Below are 20,251 nucleotides of genomic sequence, written 5' to 3' on the forward strand. Positions count from 1 at the left end.
AGGGACTGATGCTGAAGCTGAAACTCCAATACTTTGACATCCTGATGCGAAGAGCCAACTCATTAGAAAAGACTCTGATGCTGGGAAAGATTGAAGGCAGGAGGAAAAGGGGACAGAGGACGGGATGACAGAGGATGAGATGGTTGGATGGCATCACTGACTCAATGGACATGACTCTGATCAAGCTCCAGGAGATGGTGAAGAACACAGAAGCCTGGCATGCTGCAGTCCATGGTGTCCGCAGAGTCAGACACAACTGAACGACTGAATAACAACAGCTTCAATGAACAAAGCAAGAGTAGAAAATAATAATCATACAGATACACAAAAGCTGGAATATTTATGTTAATGTAAATCAGATCAAGTCATCTCAAATGACTTCCCTTTACACTTAGAATAAAATCCAAAGATGGCACCATGGCCTCCCAGATACTATGAAAAAGCCCTCACTACCTCTGACCTCATTTTCTACCACTCTCACCCTCACTGACTGTAATACAAAGCCCTTGCTTCTCATAAAACAGGGCAAGACTGTTTCTGTCTGAGGCCTTTGCACTTGCTGTTCCCTTCCCAAATATTCACATAGTTCACCTCCTAACTTCATTTAAGCCCGTTCATTATCACCTTCTCAGAGGCCCACCTGACCACTTTATATAAAACAGCACCCCACTTTAGCCCTCTCCATCTGCTTTTCATACTTTTTCCTACAGCATATGATTATCTGACACTGTATTAATTGAATGAAAATTTATTTCCCCTACTCTAGATTAGAACCTCTATGATAGTAGGCTTTTGTTCATTTATCCAGCACCTAAAACAGTGGAGAGTGAGTGCTCAATAACTATGTTTATTTCATTTAGTCAGCTACAATTTCTCAAAACTGTGTGCAGTTAAGTATTGACAGTATGGCTATCCTCACTTTACAGTTCACAAGAAACGATGGCATATAAAAGTTAAATAAGGACCTAGGAACAAACAAAGCGAGAACAAATGTCAAGACTAGATGAATGATTCCTGAAATGGGTGAATGGAAGCAAAATCCGAATGGAAGCAAAATTTGGGCTGAGGGAAACCCAAACCATACATGAACACCCGTTAAAATGTTGGCCACACAGAAAGAAGGCAAACAGAACCGAGTCTCTTCTCTAAGGCCATAACCTTATTATATTGCCCTCATAACAACCTCACGGGGTAAAGACAGCAGGTACATTCATTAACAGCAAGACTGACGCCACACTTCGCAGACGGCAGGGGTGGCAGGTCCAGCCCAGCACTCACCGGTTCGTACAGTTACATAATCGATACTCAGAACCTCGGGCTTCCTCCCGCCCCTGCGCTGGGCTCACGTGGCTAGCCTCGCGACCGGAAGCAGCCTCAAGACAACCACGGCGGTTGGTGGATCGAGGAACAGTTCCTGAGCTGGAGCAGGGGTGAGCGGTCACGGTAATTCTTACGTCAGAGCGCGGCGGGAACTGAACACCCGCCGGCCTAGAGGGATTCGTCCACCCGGCTCTGCGGTCCCTCTGATTGGCCGGCTGGATGACGTAGCCCGTTTACAGTGGGCTCTGTGGCAGTGAGAGTGTGCGTCAGCTTTGCGTAATCAGAGAGAGGAAAATGGGGCGTGTCTGACCGCTCAGGGGGCCCGCTGATTGGCTGGAGGGCGGCGGCGCCGGGGGCCCGGGCCGCCAGAGGAGGGCGGTGCCGTAGGCCTGATCCGGGTTTACTGGCGACCGGCTTCAGTAGGATGATCATGGCAGCTCGGATAGGTCAAAGAGCCCTGAAAAAGGTGGTCTCGGGATGCTGTCCGAAGTCGGCGGCAGCCGCCAGAGCCCCGGCTCCGGCGCAGGTGCCTGCGAGGAACGTCAGGTAATGAACAACGCGGGGCGCCGCAGCGAGGGTAATTTCTCCCTCCGTACGGCCTGTTGAGCAAGGGGACCCGGGACATTTGCGGTGAGGCAACCCACTCCAGTACCTTTGTCCAGAAAATCCCAAGGACAGAGGAGCCCCGTAGGCTACAGTCCATGGGGGTCGCAAAGAGTCGGACACGACTGAGCGATTTCACTTTTAGGCGGATCGGATGCGTTTCCGCGTATATGTAGACAAAGGGCCTACTACTGCCTTCGGCGAGTGACGGACTCAGGCCCCCTCTTTCCGCCCCCTTGGCCGGAGGGTCGCCAGCCTGTTCAGGCCGCTCCGTCTTGTGTTCGTGGTTCCCAGCCCTCGCGAGAGGCGGTGAATCCTTCCGCTCAGCGACATGGAAGCAGCTGATAAAGCCACTTGATGGGGCGGGGAGGTGCCTTTGGGCTCTTCCGGTCTCCTCCCCTACGGCTTACAGCGGCTGATGATTGTGGGAGTTTGTGGCCTGTCAGTGAGTCCCCTTTTGTTCCTTCAGGGTGTACGATGGCCAGAGGTGCTTTCCCCAGTTTCTGGTAGAGGTCTTTGCCCACCCCCGCTCCCACTTTGGTGCTAGCTAAACTAAACCGAAGCCGAAGTAGGGGACTTGGATTTTTTTTCCCCCTCCTATTTTAAGTTAGCAGTCCTGTAACCTTGACTCAAGAGTCTGCCTTCGATTTTCCAGGTTCTTTTTTGGTAGGTAATGGAAGAGGAGACATGAAATTTTCCATATTTACACCAGTTTCCTTTTATTAATGACACGTCAACAAATTATGCTCGAATTTTTTTTTAATTCTTAACATTTATATTCTATGTTCGAAAATTAAAGTTAACTTTTAAAATTAATTCGAAAGTAATCTGTACGGGATGGAGGGAGAAAACACACATCTGCTTGAGCTCCTTCCAGGACATTTAGAGTCAATGAATTTTTTAAAATATCAACAACTCAATTAACTCTAAATCCTTTTAGACATTTTTTGGTCGAAACTGAAATAAAATCATCTCACATCCTTCACTCTTGCTTTAGGAAATAGCTTTAAAAAGTTCCAAGCAGAACACTTTATCATACTTTACTGCTTGTATTGCTCTTATAAAATGCTGGCTGTTACTTTTGAGAAAAAAATTGCTTTAGTGATCAAATTAAGGTTTAAATTTCAGTCTATTTACTGTTTATGATAATGAAAAGGGAGATAATTTATGAATTCATTGCAAGGCTGATTCTGGCCTTTATTATAATACAGTATTTAGGATGTAGTACTGGAAGTTTAGGGACCAAAAAACTGTCCTTCTTTTGTTCAGTTTTCATTCCATGGTTTAAACATGTGTATGACTGTAAGGTTCTCATATTGTAGCTGAAGACATACTATTCTTGATAAAGTATGAAGATGGATGTGCTGTCCAGGACATTGTAACCATAATAGACAAACTGATCAGAAAACTCCTATTGTGCTCAGTCGTGTCCGACTGTTTGTGACCCCCATGGACTGTCACTTGGTCATTTTTCCTCCACCCACATAGCATCTGTTACATCTTACTTCCATCTCTAGTTCACTATTGCATTCTCTCTCATTCTGTTTTGTTTTGTTATTGCTGTTCTGTCTCTTAAGTCATGTCCAACTCTTGGCGACTTCATGAACTGTAGCATGCCAGGCTCCTCTGTCCTCCACTGTCTCCTGAACTTTGCTCAGACTCATGTCCATTGAGGCAGTGATGCTATCTAACCATCTCATCCTCTGCTGCCCTCTTCTCTTTTTGCCATCAATCCTTCCCAGTATCAGGGTCTCTTCTGATAAGTGGACTCTTCACATCAGGTGGCCAAAGCACTGGAGTTTCAGCTTTAGCATCAGTCCTTCCAGCGAATATTCAGGGTTTATTTCCTTTAGGATTGACTGGTTTGATCTCCTTACAGTCCACCCCTGATCTTCTTACTGAATAGCCCCAATTTCTTCAATCATTCTTTAACTCAATTTTCTCTTCCAGCCACACTATGGGATGTCAGTGTCCTTAAAGAAGTTTTATTCATACATAAATCATATTTTATATGAATCAAATGTTATATATAACATGAGATTTCACCAGGCCACTCCCTTCTCTCTTAAAAAAAATAACTTGAAGACTTGATTTAGTGAAATATTATTCTCTTAGGTGGAACACTTTAAGAGCATCTCGTTGAGAATAAATCCCAAATTGCTTTATACTGACCAGTAGTCCCCAGCATAATCCAGCTCCAGCCTCTCTCGCTAACAATTATTTCATTGTGCTCTTGCCCTGGCTTGCTATACTGCTGCTGCACTGTTAATCTTTTTGAGAGTCTGGATGCTGCCAGGCTCTTTCCCTACTACTTGGAATGGTTTGTATCCACCTCTCCTCCTCCCATGTACAGACACACACATATGTGTGTATGAGAGAGAGATCTTACATATGTGTACACACACATTATGTACATACATACCTATTTCACCCTTTACGTGGCTGCTGCTGTTTAGTTGCTCAGTGGGGTCTGACTCTTTGCAACCCCATGGGCTGCAGCATGCCCGGGTTCCCTGTCCTTTACCATCTCCCAGAATTTGCTCAAACTCATGTCCATTGAGTCAGTGATGCCATCCAACCATCTCATTCTCTGTCATCCTCTTCTTCCTCCTGCCTTCAATCTTTCCCAGCATCAGGGTTTTTTCCAGTGAGTTGGCTCTTCGCATCAGGTGGCCAAAGTATTGGAGCTTCAGCTTCAGCATCACTCCTTCCAATGAATATTCAGGGTTGATTTCCTTTAGTATTGACCAGTTTGATGTCCTTGCAGTCCAATGTACTTTCAAGAGTCTTCTCCAGCACCACAGTTCAAAAGCATCAATTCTTTGGTGCTCAGCCTTTTTTATTTTCCAGCTCTCACATCTGTACATGACTACAAAAACCATAGCTTTGACTATACATGCCTTTGTAGGCAAAGTAATATCTCTGCTTTTTAATACACTGTGTAGGTTTGTCATAGTTTTTCTTCCAAGGAGCAAGTGTCTTTTAATTTCATGGTTGCAGTCATCACCCACAGTGATTTTTGAGCCCAAGAAAATAAAGTCTGTCACTGTTTCCATTGCTTCCCCATCTATTTGCCATGAAATGATGGGACCACATACCATGATCTTAGTTTTTTGAATGTTGAGTTTTAAGCCAGAGTTTTCACTCTTCTTTTTTACCTTCATCAAGAGGCTCTTTAGTTCCTCTTCTCTTTCTGCCATAAGGGTGGTATCATCTGCATATCTGACGTTATTGACGTTTCTCCGGGCAATCTTGATTCCAGCTTATGCTGCATCCAGCCCGGCATTTTGCATGATGTACTCTGCCTGTAAGTTAAATAAGCAGGGTGACAATATACAGCCTTGACGTACTCTTTTCCCAATTTGGAACCAGTCTATTGTTCCATGTCTGGTTCTAACTATTGCTTCTTGACCTGCATACGGGTTTCTCAGGAGGCAGATAAGGTGGTCAGGTATTCCCATCTCTTTAAGAATTTTGCATACTTTGTTGTTAACCTACACAGCCAAAGGTTTTAGCATAGTCAATGAAGCAGATGTTTTTCTGGAATTCTCTAGCTTTTTCTATGATCCACCAGATGTTGGCAATTTGATCTCTTGTTCTTCTGCCTTTTCTGAATCCATCTTATACATCCAGAAGTTCTCAATTCACATTCTGTTGAAGCCTAACTTGAAGAATTTTGAGCATTACTTTGCTAGCATGTGAAATGAGTGCAACTGTGCAGTAGTTTGAATGTTCTTTGACATTTCCCTTCTTTAGAATTGGGATGAAAACTGACCTTTTCCAGTCCTGTGGCAACTACTGCGTTTTCCAAATTTGCTGGCATATTGAGTATACCACTTTAACAGGATCATCTTTTAGGATTTGAAATAGCTCAGCTGGAATAACTCCTCCTTATCCATTATGTCTCAGCTGAAATACAACCTCGGAGGACTTCCTGGATTACCCTATCTGAAGAAGGTCCTAACTACATGTCCTTACACCCATTTCTATTTTAGTGGCTTATTTAATCCTCAACTAGAATGTAATCTTTTTGTTTTATTCACCATTATGTCCCTAGTGCCTGGCGCAGAATAGCAGCTCAATAAATATGTGAACTAATGCACAAATAGTAGTGTATAATAGTTATGCAATAATCTTACTGGTGTAAAGGCTAAAAATATATAGCTGAACAAGAGCATATCAGGCATCTGTATTATGAAGTACCCTAAACAGTTAACATTCTAATTACCTTGACATATGTTTCTACATATACACATGGGAATGGAGATTGGAAGGTAAAAGATAATTGAGCAATAGATCTGACAGGCCTGCCACATATCCAGTGGAGAGAGGGACCTAATTTCAGATCTCATGGAGTAGATCAAGAATTAAGGAAACCCCTGTGGATGCAGCTGGGAAAACAAGGTGGGTAGATGAGTTAAAAATTGGACAATGAATATTCTCCCATCCTAGGGCAGGAATATGTTGTTAACACATGACTGCAAACTAAAAGCCAACTCTGAGAGATACCTTTTGTGTCTGAAGGCTCTAACCCTAACTGTAAGCTGGTATTTTTAGTTTTCTTTATGGTGCTCAAGAAGCTTATTTTTTGCATGTGTAATTTTTTTGGAAATATTCTAAGGTTGCAAACACCTGAAGTATGATTGTTATTTAACGGTCTCTAATTTGTTTCTTCTTAATTGTCAATGTTACTCAATCAGGTAATTTCTGTCTTTTTAGTTATTTGGCTTCCTGTGGTATACTGATGAGCAGAACTCTTCCACTACATACCTCAGTTTTTCCTAAGAAGATACACGCAAGAACCTTCTTCAGAATTGCTGCACCATTAATAAACAAAAGAAAAGAATATTCAGAAAGGAGAATTATAGGGTTTGTATATAGTAATAGATCTATTAAAAGAGCATGTTCACAATGTTCTTTAGAATATTGTGCCTCTTTGTTTCTAGATTCGTTTCTTACAGACCAAGCTCTGATTTTCTCACCCTTGCTATTTTATAAATACTGGTTGAATGAATATAATCATACGGTAACTTTATAGGATAGATTTAAATCTTGACATTTAAAGAAAATAAACTGTTTATGTCCTGCATTTTTGTACACTGTTCTTTTTTATAGTGGCATCATTACTGATATGTTGGGCCAAATATGTTTGTATAGCTCCCTCACCTACACACATACATAGGTAAGTATATATAAACATGCTAAGAGGCCCCTACCATCCAGAGCAGAGGTTGGCAAACTTTTTCTGTAAAGGGCCAGTTGGTAAATAGGTTTGTGGGCCATACTGTCTCTGTTGCAACTCTTCAACATGGTCAGCGTAGCCCAGAACTAACAGTGGGCATGGTTGTGTTCCAGGAAAACTGTTTACAGAGTCAGGCAAGAACCCAGGCTCCATCCACCTTGGTACTTTTGTAGTTCCTTGGTCTTCAGGATCTCTTAAAAAGAAACACCTGATGCTTAATCATATTGGTCCTGGAAGTGACACACAGTGCTTACTCTCAGGTATTATTGGCAAGAAGTAGTCATGTGACAGCTGTTTAATTTGTAGCCTACTGGTGGCCAGCAAGAATGCCATGTAAAGCAAGCCTTAATACTTGGATAGGTAGACATCTTTGCCCCAGCTGGTGTCTTAAAAACAGAAATGGCAACAAAAAGATGAGAAATCAAATAGTGAACTGGTCTGCTTTACTTTTGAATTACTAATAATATCTCTCTTTTACTGTGAACTTGTCATTTGACAGGCCTTCTGGGTGCTCTATATTGTTTCATTTAATTCTCACAGTAATCATGTGATCTAGGTATTTTCCCATTGTAAAGATGAAGAAACTGAAGCTGAGAAATTATGTTGTGTCATGACTCCAAAGCTTATTTTTCCCACCATATTTATTTATTCTTTCTTGCTTCCTTATTCTTTCTCATGCTAAAATTCTTTTTATTACAAATTGGTCTTATCTAATGATCATCTTCCCCCATATATTGTTTGATGTAAACACGTAATAGCTACCATTTATGAAGTGCTTAGTAAGCATTGTGCATTATGCCAAAACTTTCCTTTAACCCTTAAAGTAACTCTGTAGAAGTATTTTTCAATTATGGATGAAGAAAACTGAGAGGTTAAGCAACCTAGTCAGGGTCATATGAAACTACTATGTTTTAGAATTGATATTTGAACATAATAGACTGTTTTTATGCAAATAGCTTCCAGGCTATCGGGTCTCATACATCTTCATGGGATTTATATTGGCATTTATTTCCAAGTGTCTGAGAACATGGGGAGAATAGATTAGGTTTGTTTATTCTTTCCTCTGTGGGCCTCATTTCATGATCATAAAGATTCATTTAAATATATATAAACACTCATTCTGTCATATTCCAAACATCCCTTTTGAAATTTAGAATGTGGTTCTTTACTGCATCGTTTTGAGATGAATTCTATTTTAGCAGTGTTGACTCTTTATAACCAAGAATAATACATGTCTAGTTTTCATCGTTCAGTTGTCTTTATATGTATCCACCATGTGGTTTTTTGTTTGTTTGTTTGTTTTCATTTAAACCCTGATGTGTCTTTGTTGAACTTATTTCTAGGTATTTCGCGTTTGTATGTGACTATTTTCTACCTGTTAGTATAGAGACAGTATTAACTTTTATATATTTCTTAACAGGCTACCTAACTGAATTCTTGATTGATTGATTTTTGATTTGATAGTCATATCACCTGCCAGTTTATAATTTTGCCTAACTCTTTTCCACACGTATGCCGATATTTCATGCTCTGATTTAATTTCTTTGACCATTTAGAACAATGTCAAATGACTGTAATGATGGCATCATTGGTTTCTTTCTAATGCTAATAGTAATGTTTCTTATATTTTACTATCTGTGAAGGGAATCATACAATGATTTTGTTTTGGCTAAATAATATGGTTATAATAATTCTTAGTACTGAACCATCCATACTATGTATGGTTGGTTGTATGTACTATGGATGGTTCATCCATACATCTTTAAATGAGTTGTATTTGATTGTTTTATTTTTTTAATATATTATTGGGATTATATTTGCTGGTATTTTACCTAGAAGTTTTGCTTCAGTACTTACAGGTAATATGGGTTTGTAGATTTTTTTATGTTCTTGGTGAAGTTTGGGTTGGCAGGGTGTTATGCTGGCTCAGAAAGAGTGAGATATTTGCTTTTTTTGTATTATAGAATTGATTTTTTTTCTTAATTACAAAATGTTTGCATACTTGTATAAACACTTAACAATTTATAAGTATATATACTAGAATGAAAAGAAGAAAAAAATAGGAAAAAAGAATTTAAAAAGACACAAAAACTGAAAAAATAGAAATATATATATTAAAGAGTTAGTCTGTTTTTTAATCGTACTCTTTTTTTCCTGAATTAACAACTGGTAATTGTTTAATTTATATCCTTTTAGTACTTTTAAAATATATTTTCATTACAGACAGTCTATTAACATAATTATTTTCAGAAAAAGCAAATATCAAATGTTTAAAATTGAGGAATTACAGTATATACTTATATCCATTTCTCAAATGGAAAATAAATTGTATATAAAGCAGACAAGATATATACAATTTTATTTAAGAAATATTGTAAAAAAAGAAAAAGAAATATTATAAGTGTATAGTATATTTCCTCGATCATTAAACACTTGATATTTGTGCCTTTTTTCATGTAGCAATATATTTTAAACCTCTTTGCTCTAAAGTATATGGTTGACCCTTGAAAGATGGGGGGTTTGGGAGTGCAGACCCCCACACAGTAAAAAAAAAAAAAAAAAGTCATACTGCTATTTCTGTTTTAGAACAAGGAATTGATAAATGATTTATCCAAAGGCTGAATAGTTTGTATAAAATCAAGACTCAAACCTTAGTTTATTTGATTCCACATATTGTGATTTCTAATTGAACACAAACTTTCCCCCACATTTAATTTAAAAATCTGTAAAACAAAAATACAAGTACTATATTTATCAAAAAAATTCTTATGTAAGTAGACCCACACAGGGCAAACCTGTGTTGTTCAAGGGTGAATTGTACATTTGATCTTAATCCTTTTAGGTAACTGATGAGTTCCACAGTATGAATGTACCATAATTCATCAGCCATTTATTATAAAGCAGTATTAATGTGTGTGCCAAATAACTTCTTGCCTCATACACAGTAAGTTTTATTATTTATTCAGTTTAAAGCAGGGGTCCCCAACCTCTGGGGTCTAATACCTGATGATTTGAGGTGGAGCTGATGTAATTATAATAGCAATAAAGTGTTCAATAAATGTTATGTACTTGAGTCATCCTGAAACCATCCTCTCTTCCCCATTCCATGGAAAAATTGTCTTTCACAAAACTAGCCCCTGATGCCAAGAAGGTTGGGGACCGCTGATTTAAAGTGTATATGTACTGTATAAATAGGTGCAGTTAACACCTTTCCTTTTTTTTTTTAAGTTATTCTATGCAGGAAATGTATGATGTGGTATCTGGAATGGAGGATTACAAGCATTTTGTTCCTTGGTGTAAAAAATCAGATATAATATCAAGGAGATCTGGATACTGCAAAACACGATTAGAAATTGGGTTTCCACCTGTATTGGAGCGCTATACATCAGTAGTAACCTTGGTGAAACCACATTTGGTGAAGGTAACGGTTTTGTTTTTTGTTTTTAAATATTCCTCAACTAGTGATATATTAAATGGATTAATGTATAATAGCTTAAGAAGATTTCCCTAAACTAATAGGAGGAGGGAAAAACAAACTTATATCACTTAAATTGTGTTATTTTATACAATATTAGCATTATTCTTTCCAAATAGAAATTTAACTAGAACATGGAAATGAGAAGCTTTTTCTTTTGTCCTTCTGTTGAGAACTGCTGACCCCTAGGAAAGATTCAGCCACACAAGTGAGAAATGTTTTAATTTAATATTGATACTTGTGCTTTTTTTTTTAAGTTAAGGCAGGGAAAGTGGTGAGAGGATGAAGAAAGATAGAAAAGATATAAATGTGGAGAATATAAACATTGTTGAAGTCATCCTGCCATGTACCAGGTACTGAAATGCCAGGTACTGTTGCATGCATTATATTAATCATCTTACCCTTCTCAGAGAAGGGTACATATATAGAAAAGGCACTCAGACTTCAACACATGAAAAAGGAGAATTCCAGAGTTACATTACCATTTATTTTGACTTCCTAAAGTGCAGTGAACACACTTTGAAAGCTTGAGTTGTGTTTTGTGCCCGCTTGATTTAGTGGTGGTATCATTTCTTGGTTATTGGCCAGAGCTAAGTGCCTTTTTCACCTCTTTGTCAGTCATTGAGGACATGCAGCTGTCATACCAGAAAGAATATACTGTCCAGTGAAGCTAAGACATTGGAGTCCACCCTAGTCCCACTGTCAAAATGTCAACTCCACTTGAAAGTCTGCCCCATACCCCGCTGTTTGCCTCATAGTTTTGGAGTTTTTACCTACTATAGTGCACTGCCTCTCTTAAAATAGCTAATGTATTAAGCTCTGTAGTGCTTTACTTGAATTGTTTAATCTTCACAACAGCCCTTTGAGATGCAAATTTTATTATCTTCCATCATCCTATAGTTGAGTATGCTAAGCCTTAGAAGAGTTAGATAGCTTGCCCAGGGTTACACAGCCAAGACTCTGTAGTCTGACAACAGCGAATATCTCTATCTTACAATTGAGTCCCCTGACCTCAATCTCTTACCATTCAGATTCTTATAACTTCGATCTTAACATATCCTGCATCTAACTAAAGAACTCTAAAACCATATTATTTTCTCCCCCGGCTTTCTTCCTTTCCCTGACTCCATGAATGTACTGTATAGTACTTATTCCACGGCCCTGTGTCTTTGCATATTGTTCCCTCTTCTATCTGTAATGAACTTGATTCTTTGCCTGTTAATCCTTCAACTCCCAGCCTGCTTTTTCCCTTTCCTTTCATATGGCTAGTCTGTTCTACCTCGGTGATTCCTCTAGGCTTTGCATGTGCTTTATTTATTTCTCTTACCACTCTTTAGTATAACTTCTTTCTTCCTTTGGATTTCTGCTTGACAGAATCGAGCTACTTAAGGGAATGGGAGATCTTCTTTTTCATCTCTGAATCCTCAGTCATGAGGGCTTTTGTTTATGAAGTTCTCACTGCTGTGTTCCTGTGTTCCTGTATATCCAGATGTTCATAGTAATTTCAGTAACCTTCAGCACTGCCAAGGAGGCAGGAAACTTTTTTTTAATTGTAATAGTATGTATTATATATTACTATCTTAATTTTGGGAGGCTTAGAGAAATTAAGAGCCCACATAAATTTATACTGTGTATGTCTGATTCCAAAATTATTTTTCCATTAAAATAAGCTGCCTCACTTAATGTGCTAATTTATTATTTAAGGGCTTCCCAGGTGGCACTAGTGGTAAAGAACCCACCTGCCAATGCAGGAGACATAAGAGACTGGGGTTCAGTTCCTGGGTCAGGAAGATCCCCTGGAGGAGGAAATGGCAACCATCTCCATTATTTTTGCCTAGAGAATCCCATGGACAGAGGAGCCTGGCAGGCTACAGTCTGTGAGGTCGCAAAGAGTTGGACGTGACTGAAGCAACTTAGCATGTTAGCATGACCTAAAGATTAGGCAGCATTTGGGTTGTTCTGGAGACCCAAGGTACACACAAATTCATACTGTGTGTGTCTGATTCCCAAATTATTTTTCCATTAAAATAAGCTGCCTCACTTAATGTGCTAATATTTAAAGACATATTTGAGAATAAAACAGGTGTGTTCAGTTTTAAATTTTCCCTGGGCTCAGAGTCTAGATCTTAATACCTAATGCACATATGTGACATACAATAAAAATTAGAACCAAGAAAGCAACAAAAGCTATGTGACATTTTTTATTAGCTGCCCCAAATGTGCCTGTGACTTGACATGTGAGTGATTCTACATAAATCATGTAGATTCATCTGTCTGTCATGGCCAGAAGCCTACTTGCTGTGTTCAGTATCTCTGTTAGGAATGAGATCATTGGCAGTATTGTCCCTATCAAAACATACCAGTAAAAATCTGTGGGTCCTTGGGGTAGGTTATTGATACAAGTATAAGCACTGCCAAAATAGTCAGAGAAAGGTGCTATATGGTAATGATTATTCCCAACAGCTGTTTCTCCCTTACTATTAAATTTCTTATAAGCTTCATACATGATTGTAAAGAAGGATGTAAAGTTGTAAAAAATTAGACATAAAAGTAAATAGAGTGCTTGCTTCAGCAGCAAATATACCAAAATTGGAACAATATAAAGAAGATTGGCGTGATCCCTGCACAAAGATGAATGCAAATTCATGAACCATTCATATTTTGGGGAGCTCATTGTGGTACTCTGTGACCACCTAGAGGGGTGGGGAATTGGGGAGAAGTTCCAGAGGGAGAGGATATATGTATACTTATGGCTCATTCACATTGTTGTATGGCAGAAGCCAACACATTACTGTAAAGCAATTATCCTCCAGTTAAAAAAAAAAGGGTCATCCCTGGTGGTCCAGTGTTGAAACCCCACTTTTCCACTGCAGGGAGCACAGGTTTGATCCCTGATCGGGGGACAAAAGATACTACAAGCCACAAGGCACAGCCAAAAAAAAAAAGGAAATAAAGTTGGATAACTGAAATAATATTTTATTATAGATTTTTGATGGTTTTAAAAATTAGGTGTTCATTATTGAACCAAGTATAAAGCCAAACGCTTTGGGGAAAAAATTTTTTTTTTTAAATACGAACTAGATTTATTTAGAAGAAACTTCACAGATTGTGGACCATTTCAGAAGGCAAGAAGCCTTGAAGAGATTTTTTTACTTTAATGACTGTTATTTTTTGTGTCTAAATAAAAAACTTTCACTGGTTTCCATATTAAAAATTAAAATTTTTTTTATAAATGTGAATGGAGCATTTCTTTTAAAATGCTTTTTAGTATGGGTGCAGTTTATAAAGATTCTACAGTAGTGAAAGTAAAAGTCGCTCAGTCGTGTCCAACTCTTTGCAAACCTATGGACTATATAGTCTGTGGAATTCTCTAGGCCAGAATACCGGAATGGGTAGCCTTTGCCTTCTCCAGGGGGTCTTCCCAACGCAGGGATCAAACCCAGGTCTCCCTCATTGCAGGCAGATTCTTTACTAGCTGAGCCACCTGGGAAGCCCAAGACTTTGAAATAAGAGTTAAAAAATAGCCTGCTTTTGAGGGAACATAGCATATATATTCTTGAGGTCAATTGTCTACTAGTACAATAAGGCCCAGATGGCATCTTAGGATAGTAAATAAAGAAGTGGAACTTCATTCAAGGTCATAACCAGTTCTGACAGTGTTTTAGTAACTGTGGTCCTGGCCACTGTTTTTCACACTGTGGAAGGCAACTCTTGGATGGGTCTCAACTGGCATTTTTTAATGCTAGAGAATGGGACATGTCAGATTGCACTGCACATAGTATCACTGTGTATTATGTTTCAGTGTACACACGTATGTGAAATAATGAGCACTGAAGAGATGAGAGGCCAGAAAGCAATGAGTCAGGACTAGACTTAACAAGAAAACTGGAACCACAGAGGGCCCTAGAGATAAAGAAGAGTGAGTTAGAGAAAGAGTAAATGTGATTGATAAGGAAGATCTTTGGGCAGGCAAGAATTACAGAATTGTTCTAGGGATCTATGCCAGATTCCTTACAAGTATTAAATTTAGCCATCTCATAGTGATGGTAAAAAATAGGCATTATGCTCATTTTACAGGTTAAGGAAATACAGGGAATTAACTTGTTCAGGATCACTAATAAGTGGCAAAGCTGGAAATAAACTTCCAGATAGTAACTCCCTATTTTGTTGTAGGGGGAGAACTTGAAGTAGCACAGTGGGTGACAGCAGTGGAAGAGAGAACTAGTAGTAATCTTGGGAATCCCAGGAGAAAGGAAAATGGCTTATGTCAGCAAGAGATCTCTTCCTAGTACCAAGCTAAGAGATCTTTTTGTCACCTGTGGTCTAATCTATAAAAATATTTACTTTCAACGAAAGCATCCTCAATTATAGATTCTGGACAATCCAACTGGTATTTTACTGTTTTTTGTTTTGTTTCATTTCATTTTGTTCTAGGCATCCTGTACTGATGGGAAGCTCTTCAATCATTTGGAGACTGTTTGGCGTTTTAGCCCAGGTCTTCCTGGCTACCCAAGAACTTGTACTTTGGATTTTTCAGTAAGTCTCTCATAAAGCTCTTTATTTGTTCCAAATATCAAATAAAGTTGGTAAAGAAGGAGTAATTCATTTTTATTAGAATCCAGATGCTATAATTAGTAAACTGCATGCATAGCAACTGGGCTTCCCAGGTGGCTCAGTGGTAAAGAATCCGCCTGCCAATGCAGGAGACGCCGGAGATTCAGGTTCAATCCCTGGGTCAGGAAGATCCCCTGGAGTAGGAAATGGCAGTTCATTCCAGTGTTCTTGACTGGAAAATCCCATGGACAGAGGAGCCTGGTGGGCCCCAGTCCATGGGGATGGAAAGAGTTGGACACAACTGAGCAACTGAGCGTGCACGCATGCATGCGCACGTACACACACACACACACACACACACACACACACATACACTTATGCATAGCAATTACTATAAGACTTTTTTTTTAATCTCAAATTTCTGAGTATTGAATATTCATCTTTTTCTGCACTGATTTTTTTTTTTTTTTTTGGCACTAATTTTATAAGACAGAATGCTAGGGGAAATTCCCTGGCAGTCCAGTGGTTAGGAGTCTACACTTCCACTGCAGGGGACACTGGTTCCGTCCCAGGCTGGGGACTAAGATCCCTCATGCCGCATGGCACAGCCAAAAAAAAGGAAAGAATACGAGTGACCTTTTCTCTTTTTCTCTCTTTCCAGAAACCTTGAATGCCTTCTCTATTTTCTAATTTTTACAAGTCCATAGATTATAAGACACATGTCTTGCTTACTACCAGCTTAATAACAGTGTAACACCAAATGAAATCTGTACATTGATCTGCGTCTTATGAATTGCAGAAATAAAATTCAAAAGAAAAATATATTTTTAAATTTAATACTATGGTATTGATATTTTCTTGTTCATATCACCTTAGCTATAGAAAACTTAAAGTCACTTGTGTGGCTTTTTATTTATTTATATGAGTTGATTCCTGTATTTACAGCTCAGGCTTACATTTTAAAATATGGTTATAATTTTGAGTAAATTACTGTATGCTGGTCTCAGCTCTTAGGTTGCTTTCATTTTCATTTCATAATTTTTTCATAAAAATTACTGAACAGTAATGGAACACTTGGGGAAATTTGAATGAAACCTCAGTAGAGTAGATAATAGCATTATTATTTAGTAATATTAACTCTGTCTGTTAATCTCCTGGTTATAATTGCACTGTGGTTATATAAAACCTGAAATCTGGGTGGTGGGCATATGAGAAATCTTAGTAGTATTATTGCAACTTTTTAATAAGCAAAATTATTTTAAAATTAAAACTTTTAAAAGTAGATATTTCATCCTTAAGGCATTATTTCTCAAACTGGTTGCTTTGAATTCAGTCTTGAGGGGATATAAATGAAATTTAAATCCTTGTCTACTTTAAGATTGAAGCACCTTTGCCATCTAGTTTGTGGATTAACCTCACCTTTCTGGTATTCAGTTCAGTTCAGTTCAGTCGCTGAGTCGTGTCCGACTCTTTGCGACCCCATGAATCGCAGCACGCCAGGCCTCCCTGTCCATCACCAACTCCCGGAGTTCACTGAGACTCACGTCCATCGAGTCATTGATGCCATCCAGCCATCTCATCCTCTGTCATCCCCTTCTCCTCCTGCCCCCAATCCCTCCCAGCATCAGAGTCTTTTTCCAATGAGTCAACTCTTCGCATGAGGTGGCCAAAGTACTGGAGTTTCAGCTTTAGCATCATTCCTTCCCAAGAAATCCCAGGGCTGATCTTCTTCAGAATGGACTGGTTGGATCTCCTTGCAGTCCAGGGGACTCTCAAGAGTCTTCTCCAACACCACAGTTCAAAAGTTATGGGAATAACCTATCAGAGGGATCACTTCCCTCCCTTACTTCCTTTTGGGAAGTTGTGTCTGACTCTTTGTGACCGCACGAACTGTAGCCTGCCAGGCTCCTCTGTCCATGGAATTCTCCAGGCAAGAACACTAGAGTAGGTAGCTATTCCCTTCTCCAGGGGATCATCCCAACCTAGGGATCGAATCCAGGTCTCCCTCATTGCCGGTGGATTCTTTACCAGCTAAGCTACCATTTCATTTTGGGAAAGAAGATAGCTCTTAAAGGGACACACTAATAAGAAGCCAAAGTGATAAATATGATATTCATTTAGCAAAGCTTTTTTTCCAGTTTTTTTTTAACTTAATAAAATCAGATTCTTTACCATAAAATGAGATTCATTGACTTTGTTTTACTTATGTTTGTTGTGCAGCCACTGTTGTGCTTACTGCAGTAAATAGGTCTCCCTCTCATTGATGTTAAAAATCTCACCTAGACAGAGGCCCATATTGCTCTGCCTTAGGTATTGGGCCAATTAGCTCGTTTCACTGTGTAAACACCATTACCCTAAGTAGAGATTTAGTAAAAGAAAGGTCTTTCTAAAATAGTTATTAACATTTTCCTACAGATTTCTTTTGAATTTCGCTCACTTCTACACTCTCAGCTTGCCATGTTGTTTTTCGATGAAGTTGTAAAGCAGATGGTAACTGCCTTTGAAAGAAGAGCGTGTAAGCTGTATGGTCCAGAAACAAACATACCTCGGGAACTGATGCTTCATGAAGTTCATCACACGTAAAGAAAAAAGGAAATGGTCACCTACTTGTATCTAGTTTATTCACTTTTAGGAAGTGCTTTCATCATTTGCTTTCAGAAGTCAGAAAGCATTTGTCAAACCCAGCTTTGATTATAAACCCATACTGTTGAAAATTTGCACTTGGAATATGGAACCACATGTACATAGAATTCAATCAAGTATAATTCAGAGTAGTATGTATATTAGCATATTTACAATAATAGGATGTCATCACTGTTGCTGGAATACTGATATCACTCTTTTTGAGCAGAAATTGAAACTGTAAATGTAAACCTTTTAATTATTACCTCACCTGAAAGAGGTTGGTTGAGATACTTATGCAGTGTGTACTATATTAACCATATCACGTTTTAAGTTATTAATTTCAGACTATTTATAACTTATTGTCTTAGGGCCTGCCTCGTGGCTTAGGATATTTGAGTAATCATCAGATATTTAAAGTAAAAACTTTGACTTAAAAATATTGTTAATGAAGGTTCCCTGGCACTTTTCTCATTTTTGAATTGTTCCTATGGATAGTAGTAGATAATTCAGTATTATACTAAGGTTAGCTTCCAGATAAACAATTATTTTTTTTTTTTATTTTTTGGTGAGTGGTCCAGAGAGTATTTTTTTGGTCCAGAGTTTTAAGTTACTTTTCTCATAGTTTGCAACCCTCTCCCTGATACTTTGACTGCTGTGTCAGTAATGCTGAATCTGTGTCAAATTTTGTCTACAGCAGTGGGCAGTAGATCAAGATAAGTTGGTTGATATGTCTGCAGCACCATGCATCCTTATTTTCTATTTATTGTGTGTATTCACTTTCGATAATGTATTTCAAACTGATATTTTTGTAAACAAATCAACGTAAGGACTGAAGTGGTAACTTAATAAAGTTAATTTGTTTATTTTTTGTACAGTTATTTTGGTTATTGAAATGTCTCAAAATACTTTAACAAAAACAAATCTGGGCAAAATTCAGTCTTCCTTTAATCAGTATTAATCCCCTTCCCTTCCTTCATCCCCTACCCAACAACCCTTTTGCATTAATCATCCTTTGTTTCCTCAGATCAGCCAAGGACTTCATGGTTAGTTCCCTCTATGAATGCATATTTGCATTAATCTATTGTAAGTGGCTGCTCTCTGGTACATGGTAGGTATACTATGGTGAAGGATTCATATAGTCCACTCACATGGAGCTTGGTTTGTGCCTTCACACAGGTAAAGTAATTTTCCATTTACAAATGAAGTGTTTTCCCAGGGCATAAGTAGTTTTTATATAATTATGTACCTTTTGGGACTTTCTTGGCGGTCCAATAGTTAAGACTGTAAGCTTTCACTGCAGGGAGCACGGGTTCAATCTCTGGTCAAGGAACTAAGATCCCATATGCCAGATTTTTTTTTTTTAACCGTGTACCTTTTAAATGAGAAAAGTATTGGTTGTTTTTCTTTTTAAGTGACAAAGATAAGATCTAGGTATTTTTTTCCCAGCACAGTACTACTCTGTGTATGTTAATAAGAACCTGTACTTTACTACTATTCTTACAAATGCCATAAGTCAGTTCTTAGGTTCAGAATCTAACTTAGTGGTTGGACATAACTGGCTGGTATTATGATAATACGTAGATGGTATTTTAGTGAGGGAACCCAGGAATGCACAAATATTGCCTTGATCTAGCCATCCTTTTGACCCATGAGGTTCCCCAAGTATCATTAGAATGCGAGTCTTAGAAGTAATAGAGAAAACCCAGGCAGTCTGGCTCCAGTATCTATGCTCTCGTGTTTGCTCTGATGGCTGTGACCTGTGGAGTTAAGGTGGCGCTAGTGGTAAAGAACCCACCTACCATTGCGGGAGACATAAAGAGACCCGGGTTTGATCCCTGGGTCCAAAAGATCCCCTGGAGAAGGGAACAGCAACCCACTCCAGTATTCTTGCTTGGAGAATCCCCATGGACAGAGGAGCCTGGCAAGCTATATACGTCTCATGGGGTCCCAAAGAGTCAGACACGACTGAAGTGACTTAGCACACAGGCACACACCAATGAAAATTCAAAAAAAAAAAGAAAATTGGGGGGGGCATCTGTGCTTTCCATATCAAAAAGGGGAAAAACCCCACCACCTTTAGAAACTTCTTGAAGTGGCATCTGGTCAGTGAAATCTGAGGGGAAGACTGGGATAGGACATACCAGATAAGACTTTTGTCTCTGTGGAAAGAAACTTGGAAGAGAAACTTCTTAAGTTTTTGCCTGGTTACGTGAGGACATGAAGTTTGCAGCTACATCTGCAATCTTTTCACAAAAAGGGAAGGGGCATTGATTCCAGAAAAGCCAATTCATAACCCTAACATCAAGGGTTGAATGAACCAACCTAGTAGTGGGCACTCTGGTTATGTGAGATAACAGACCTCTAGTGTTTAAGTCACTTAGAGTTGGGTATTCCGTTACTTGCAGCCACTCTTTCATCCTGCTCCAGTCTGG

The 20,251-nt window shown here is 38.8% G+C and overlaps 1 protein-coding gene and 1 non-coding gene across 2 annotated transcripts; both read left to right on the forward strand.

Annotated features, from left to right (window-relative positions):
• The first annotated feature begins 1,702 nt into the window (after positions 1–1,702).
• Positions 1,703–18,689, forward strand: COQ10B (coenzyme Q10B). Its single transcript, NM_001075654.1, is given in 5 exon segments — positions 1,703–1,866; positions 6,643–6,792; positions 10,394–10,586; positions 15,075–15,176; positions 17,610–18,689. Coding segments are annotated over 5 exon segments (735 nt in total). The 5' UTR covers positions 1,703–1,744; the 3' UTR covers positions 17,778–18,689.
• LOC112443619 (U6 spliceosomal RNA) lies at positions 13,204–13,305 on the forward strand. Its single transcript, XR_003032024.1, has one exon. It is a non-coding gene; the product is annotated as a U6 spliceosomal RNA (small nuclear RNA).
• Positions 18,690–20,251: the final 1,562 nt, after the last annotated feature.

This window comes from Bos taurus, chromosome 2, assembly GCF_002263795.3.
Source record: "Bos taurus isolate L1 Dominette 01449 registration number 42190680 breed Hereford chromosome 2, ARS-UCD2.0, whole genome shotgun sequence".
In the NCBI taxonomy this organism is placed as follows: domain Eukaryota; kingdom Metazoa; phylum Chordata; class Mammalia; order Artiodactyla; family Bovidae; genus Bos; species Bos taurus.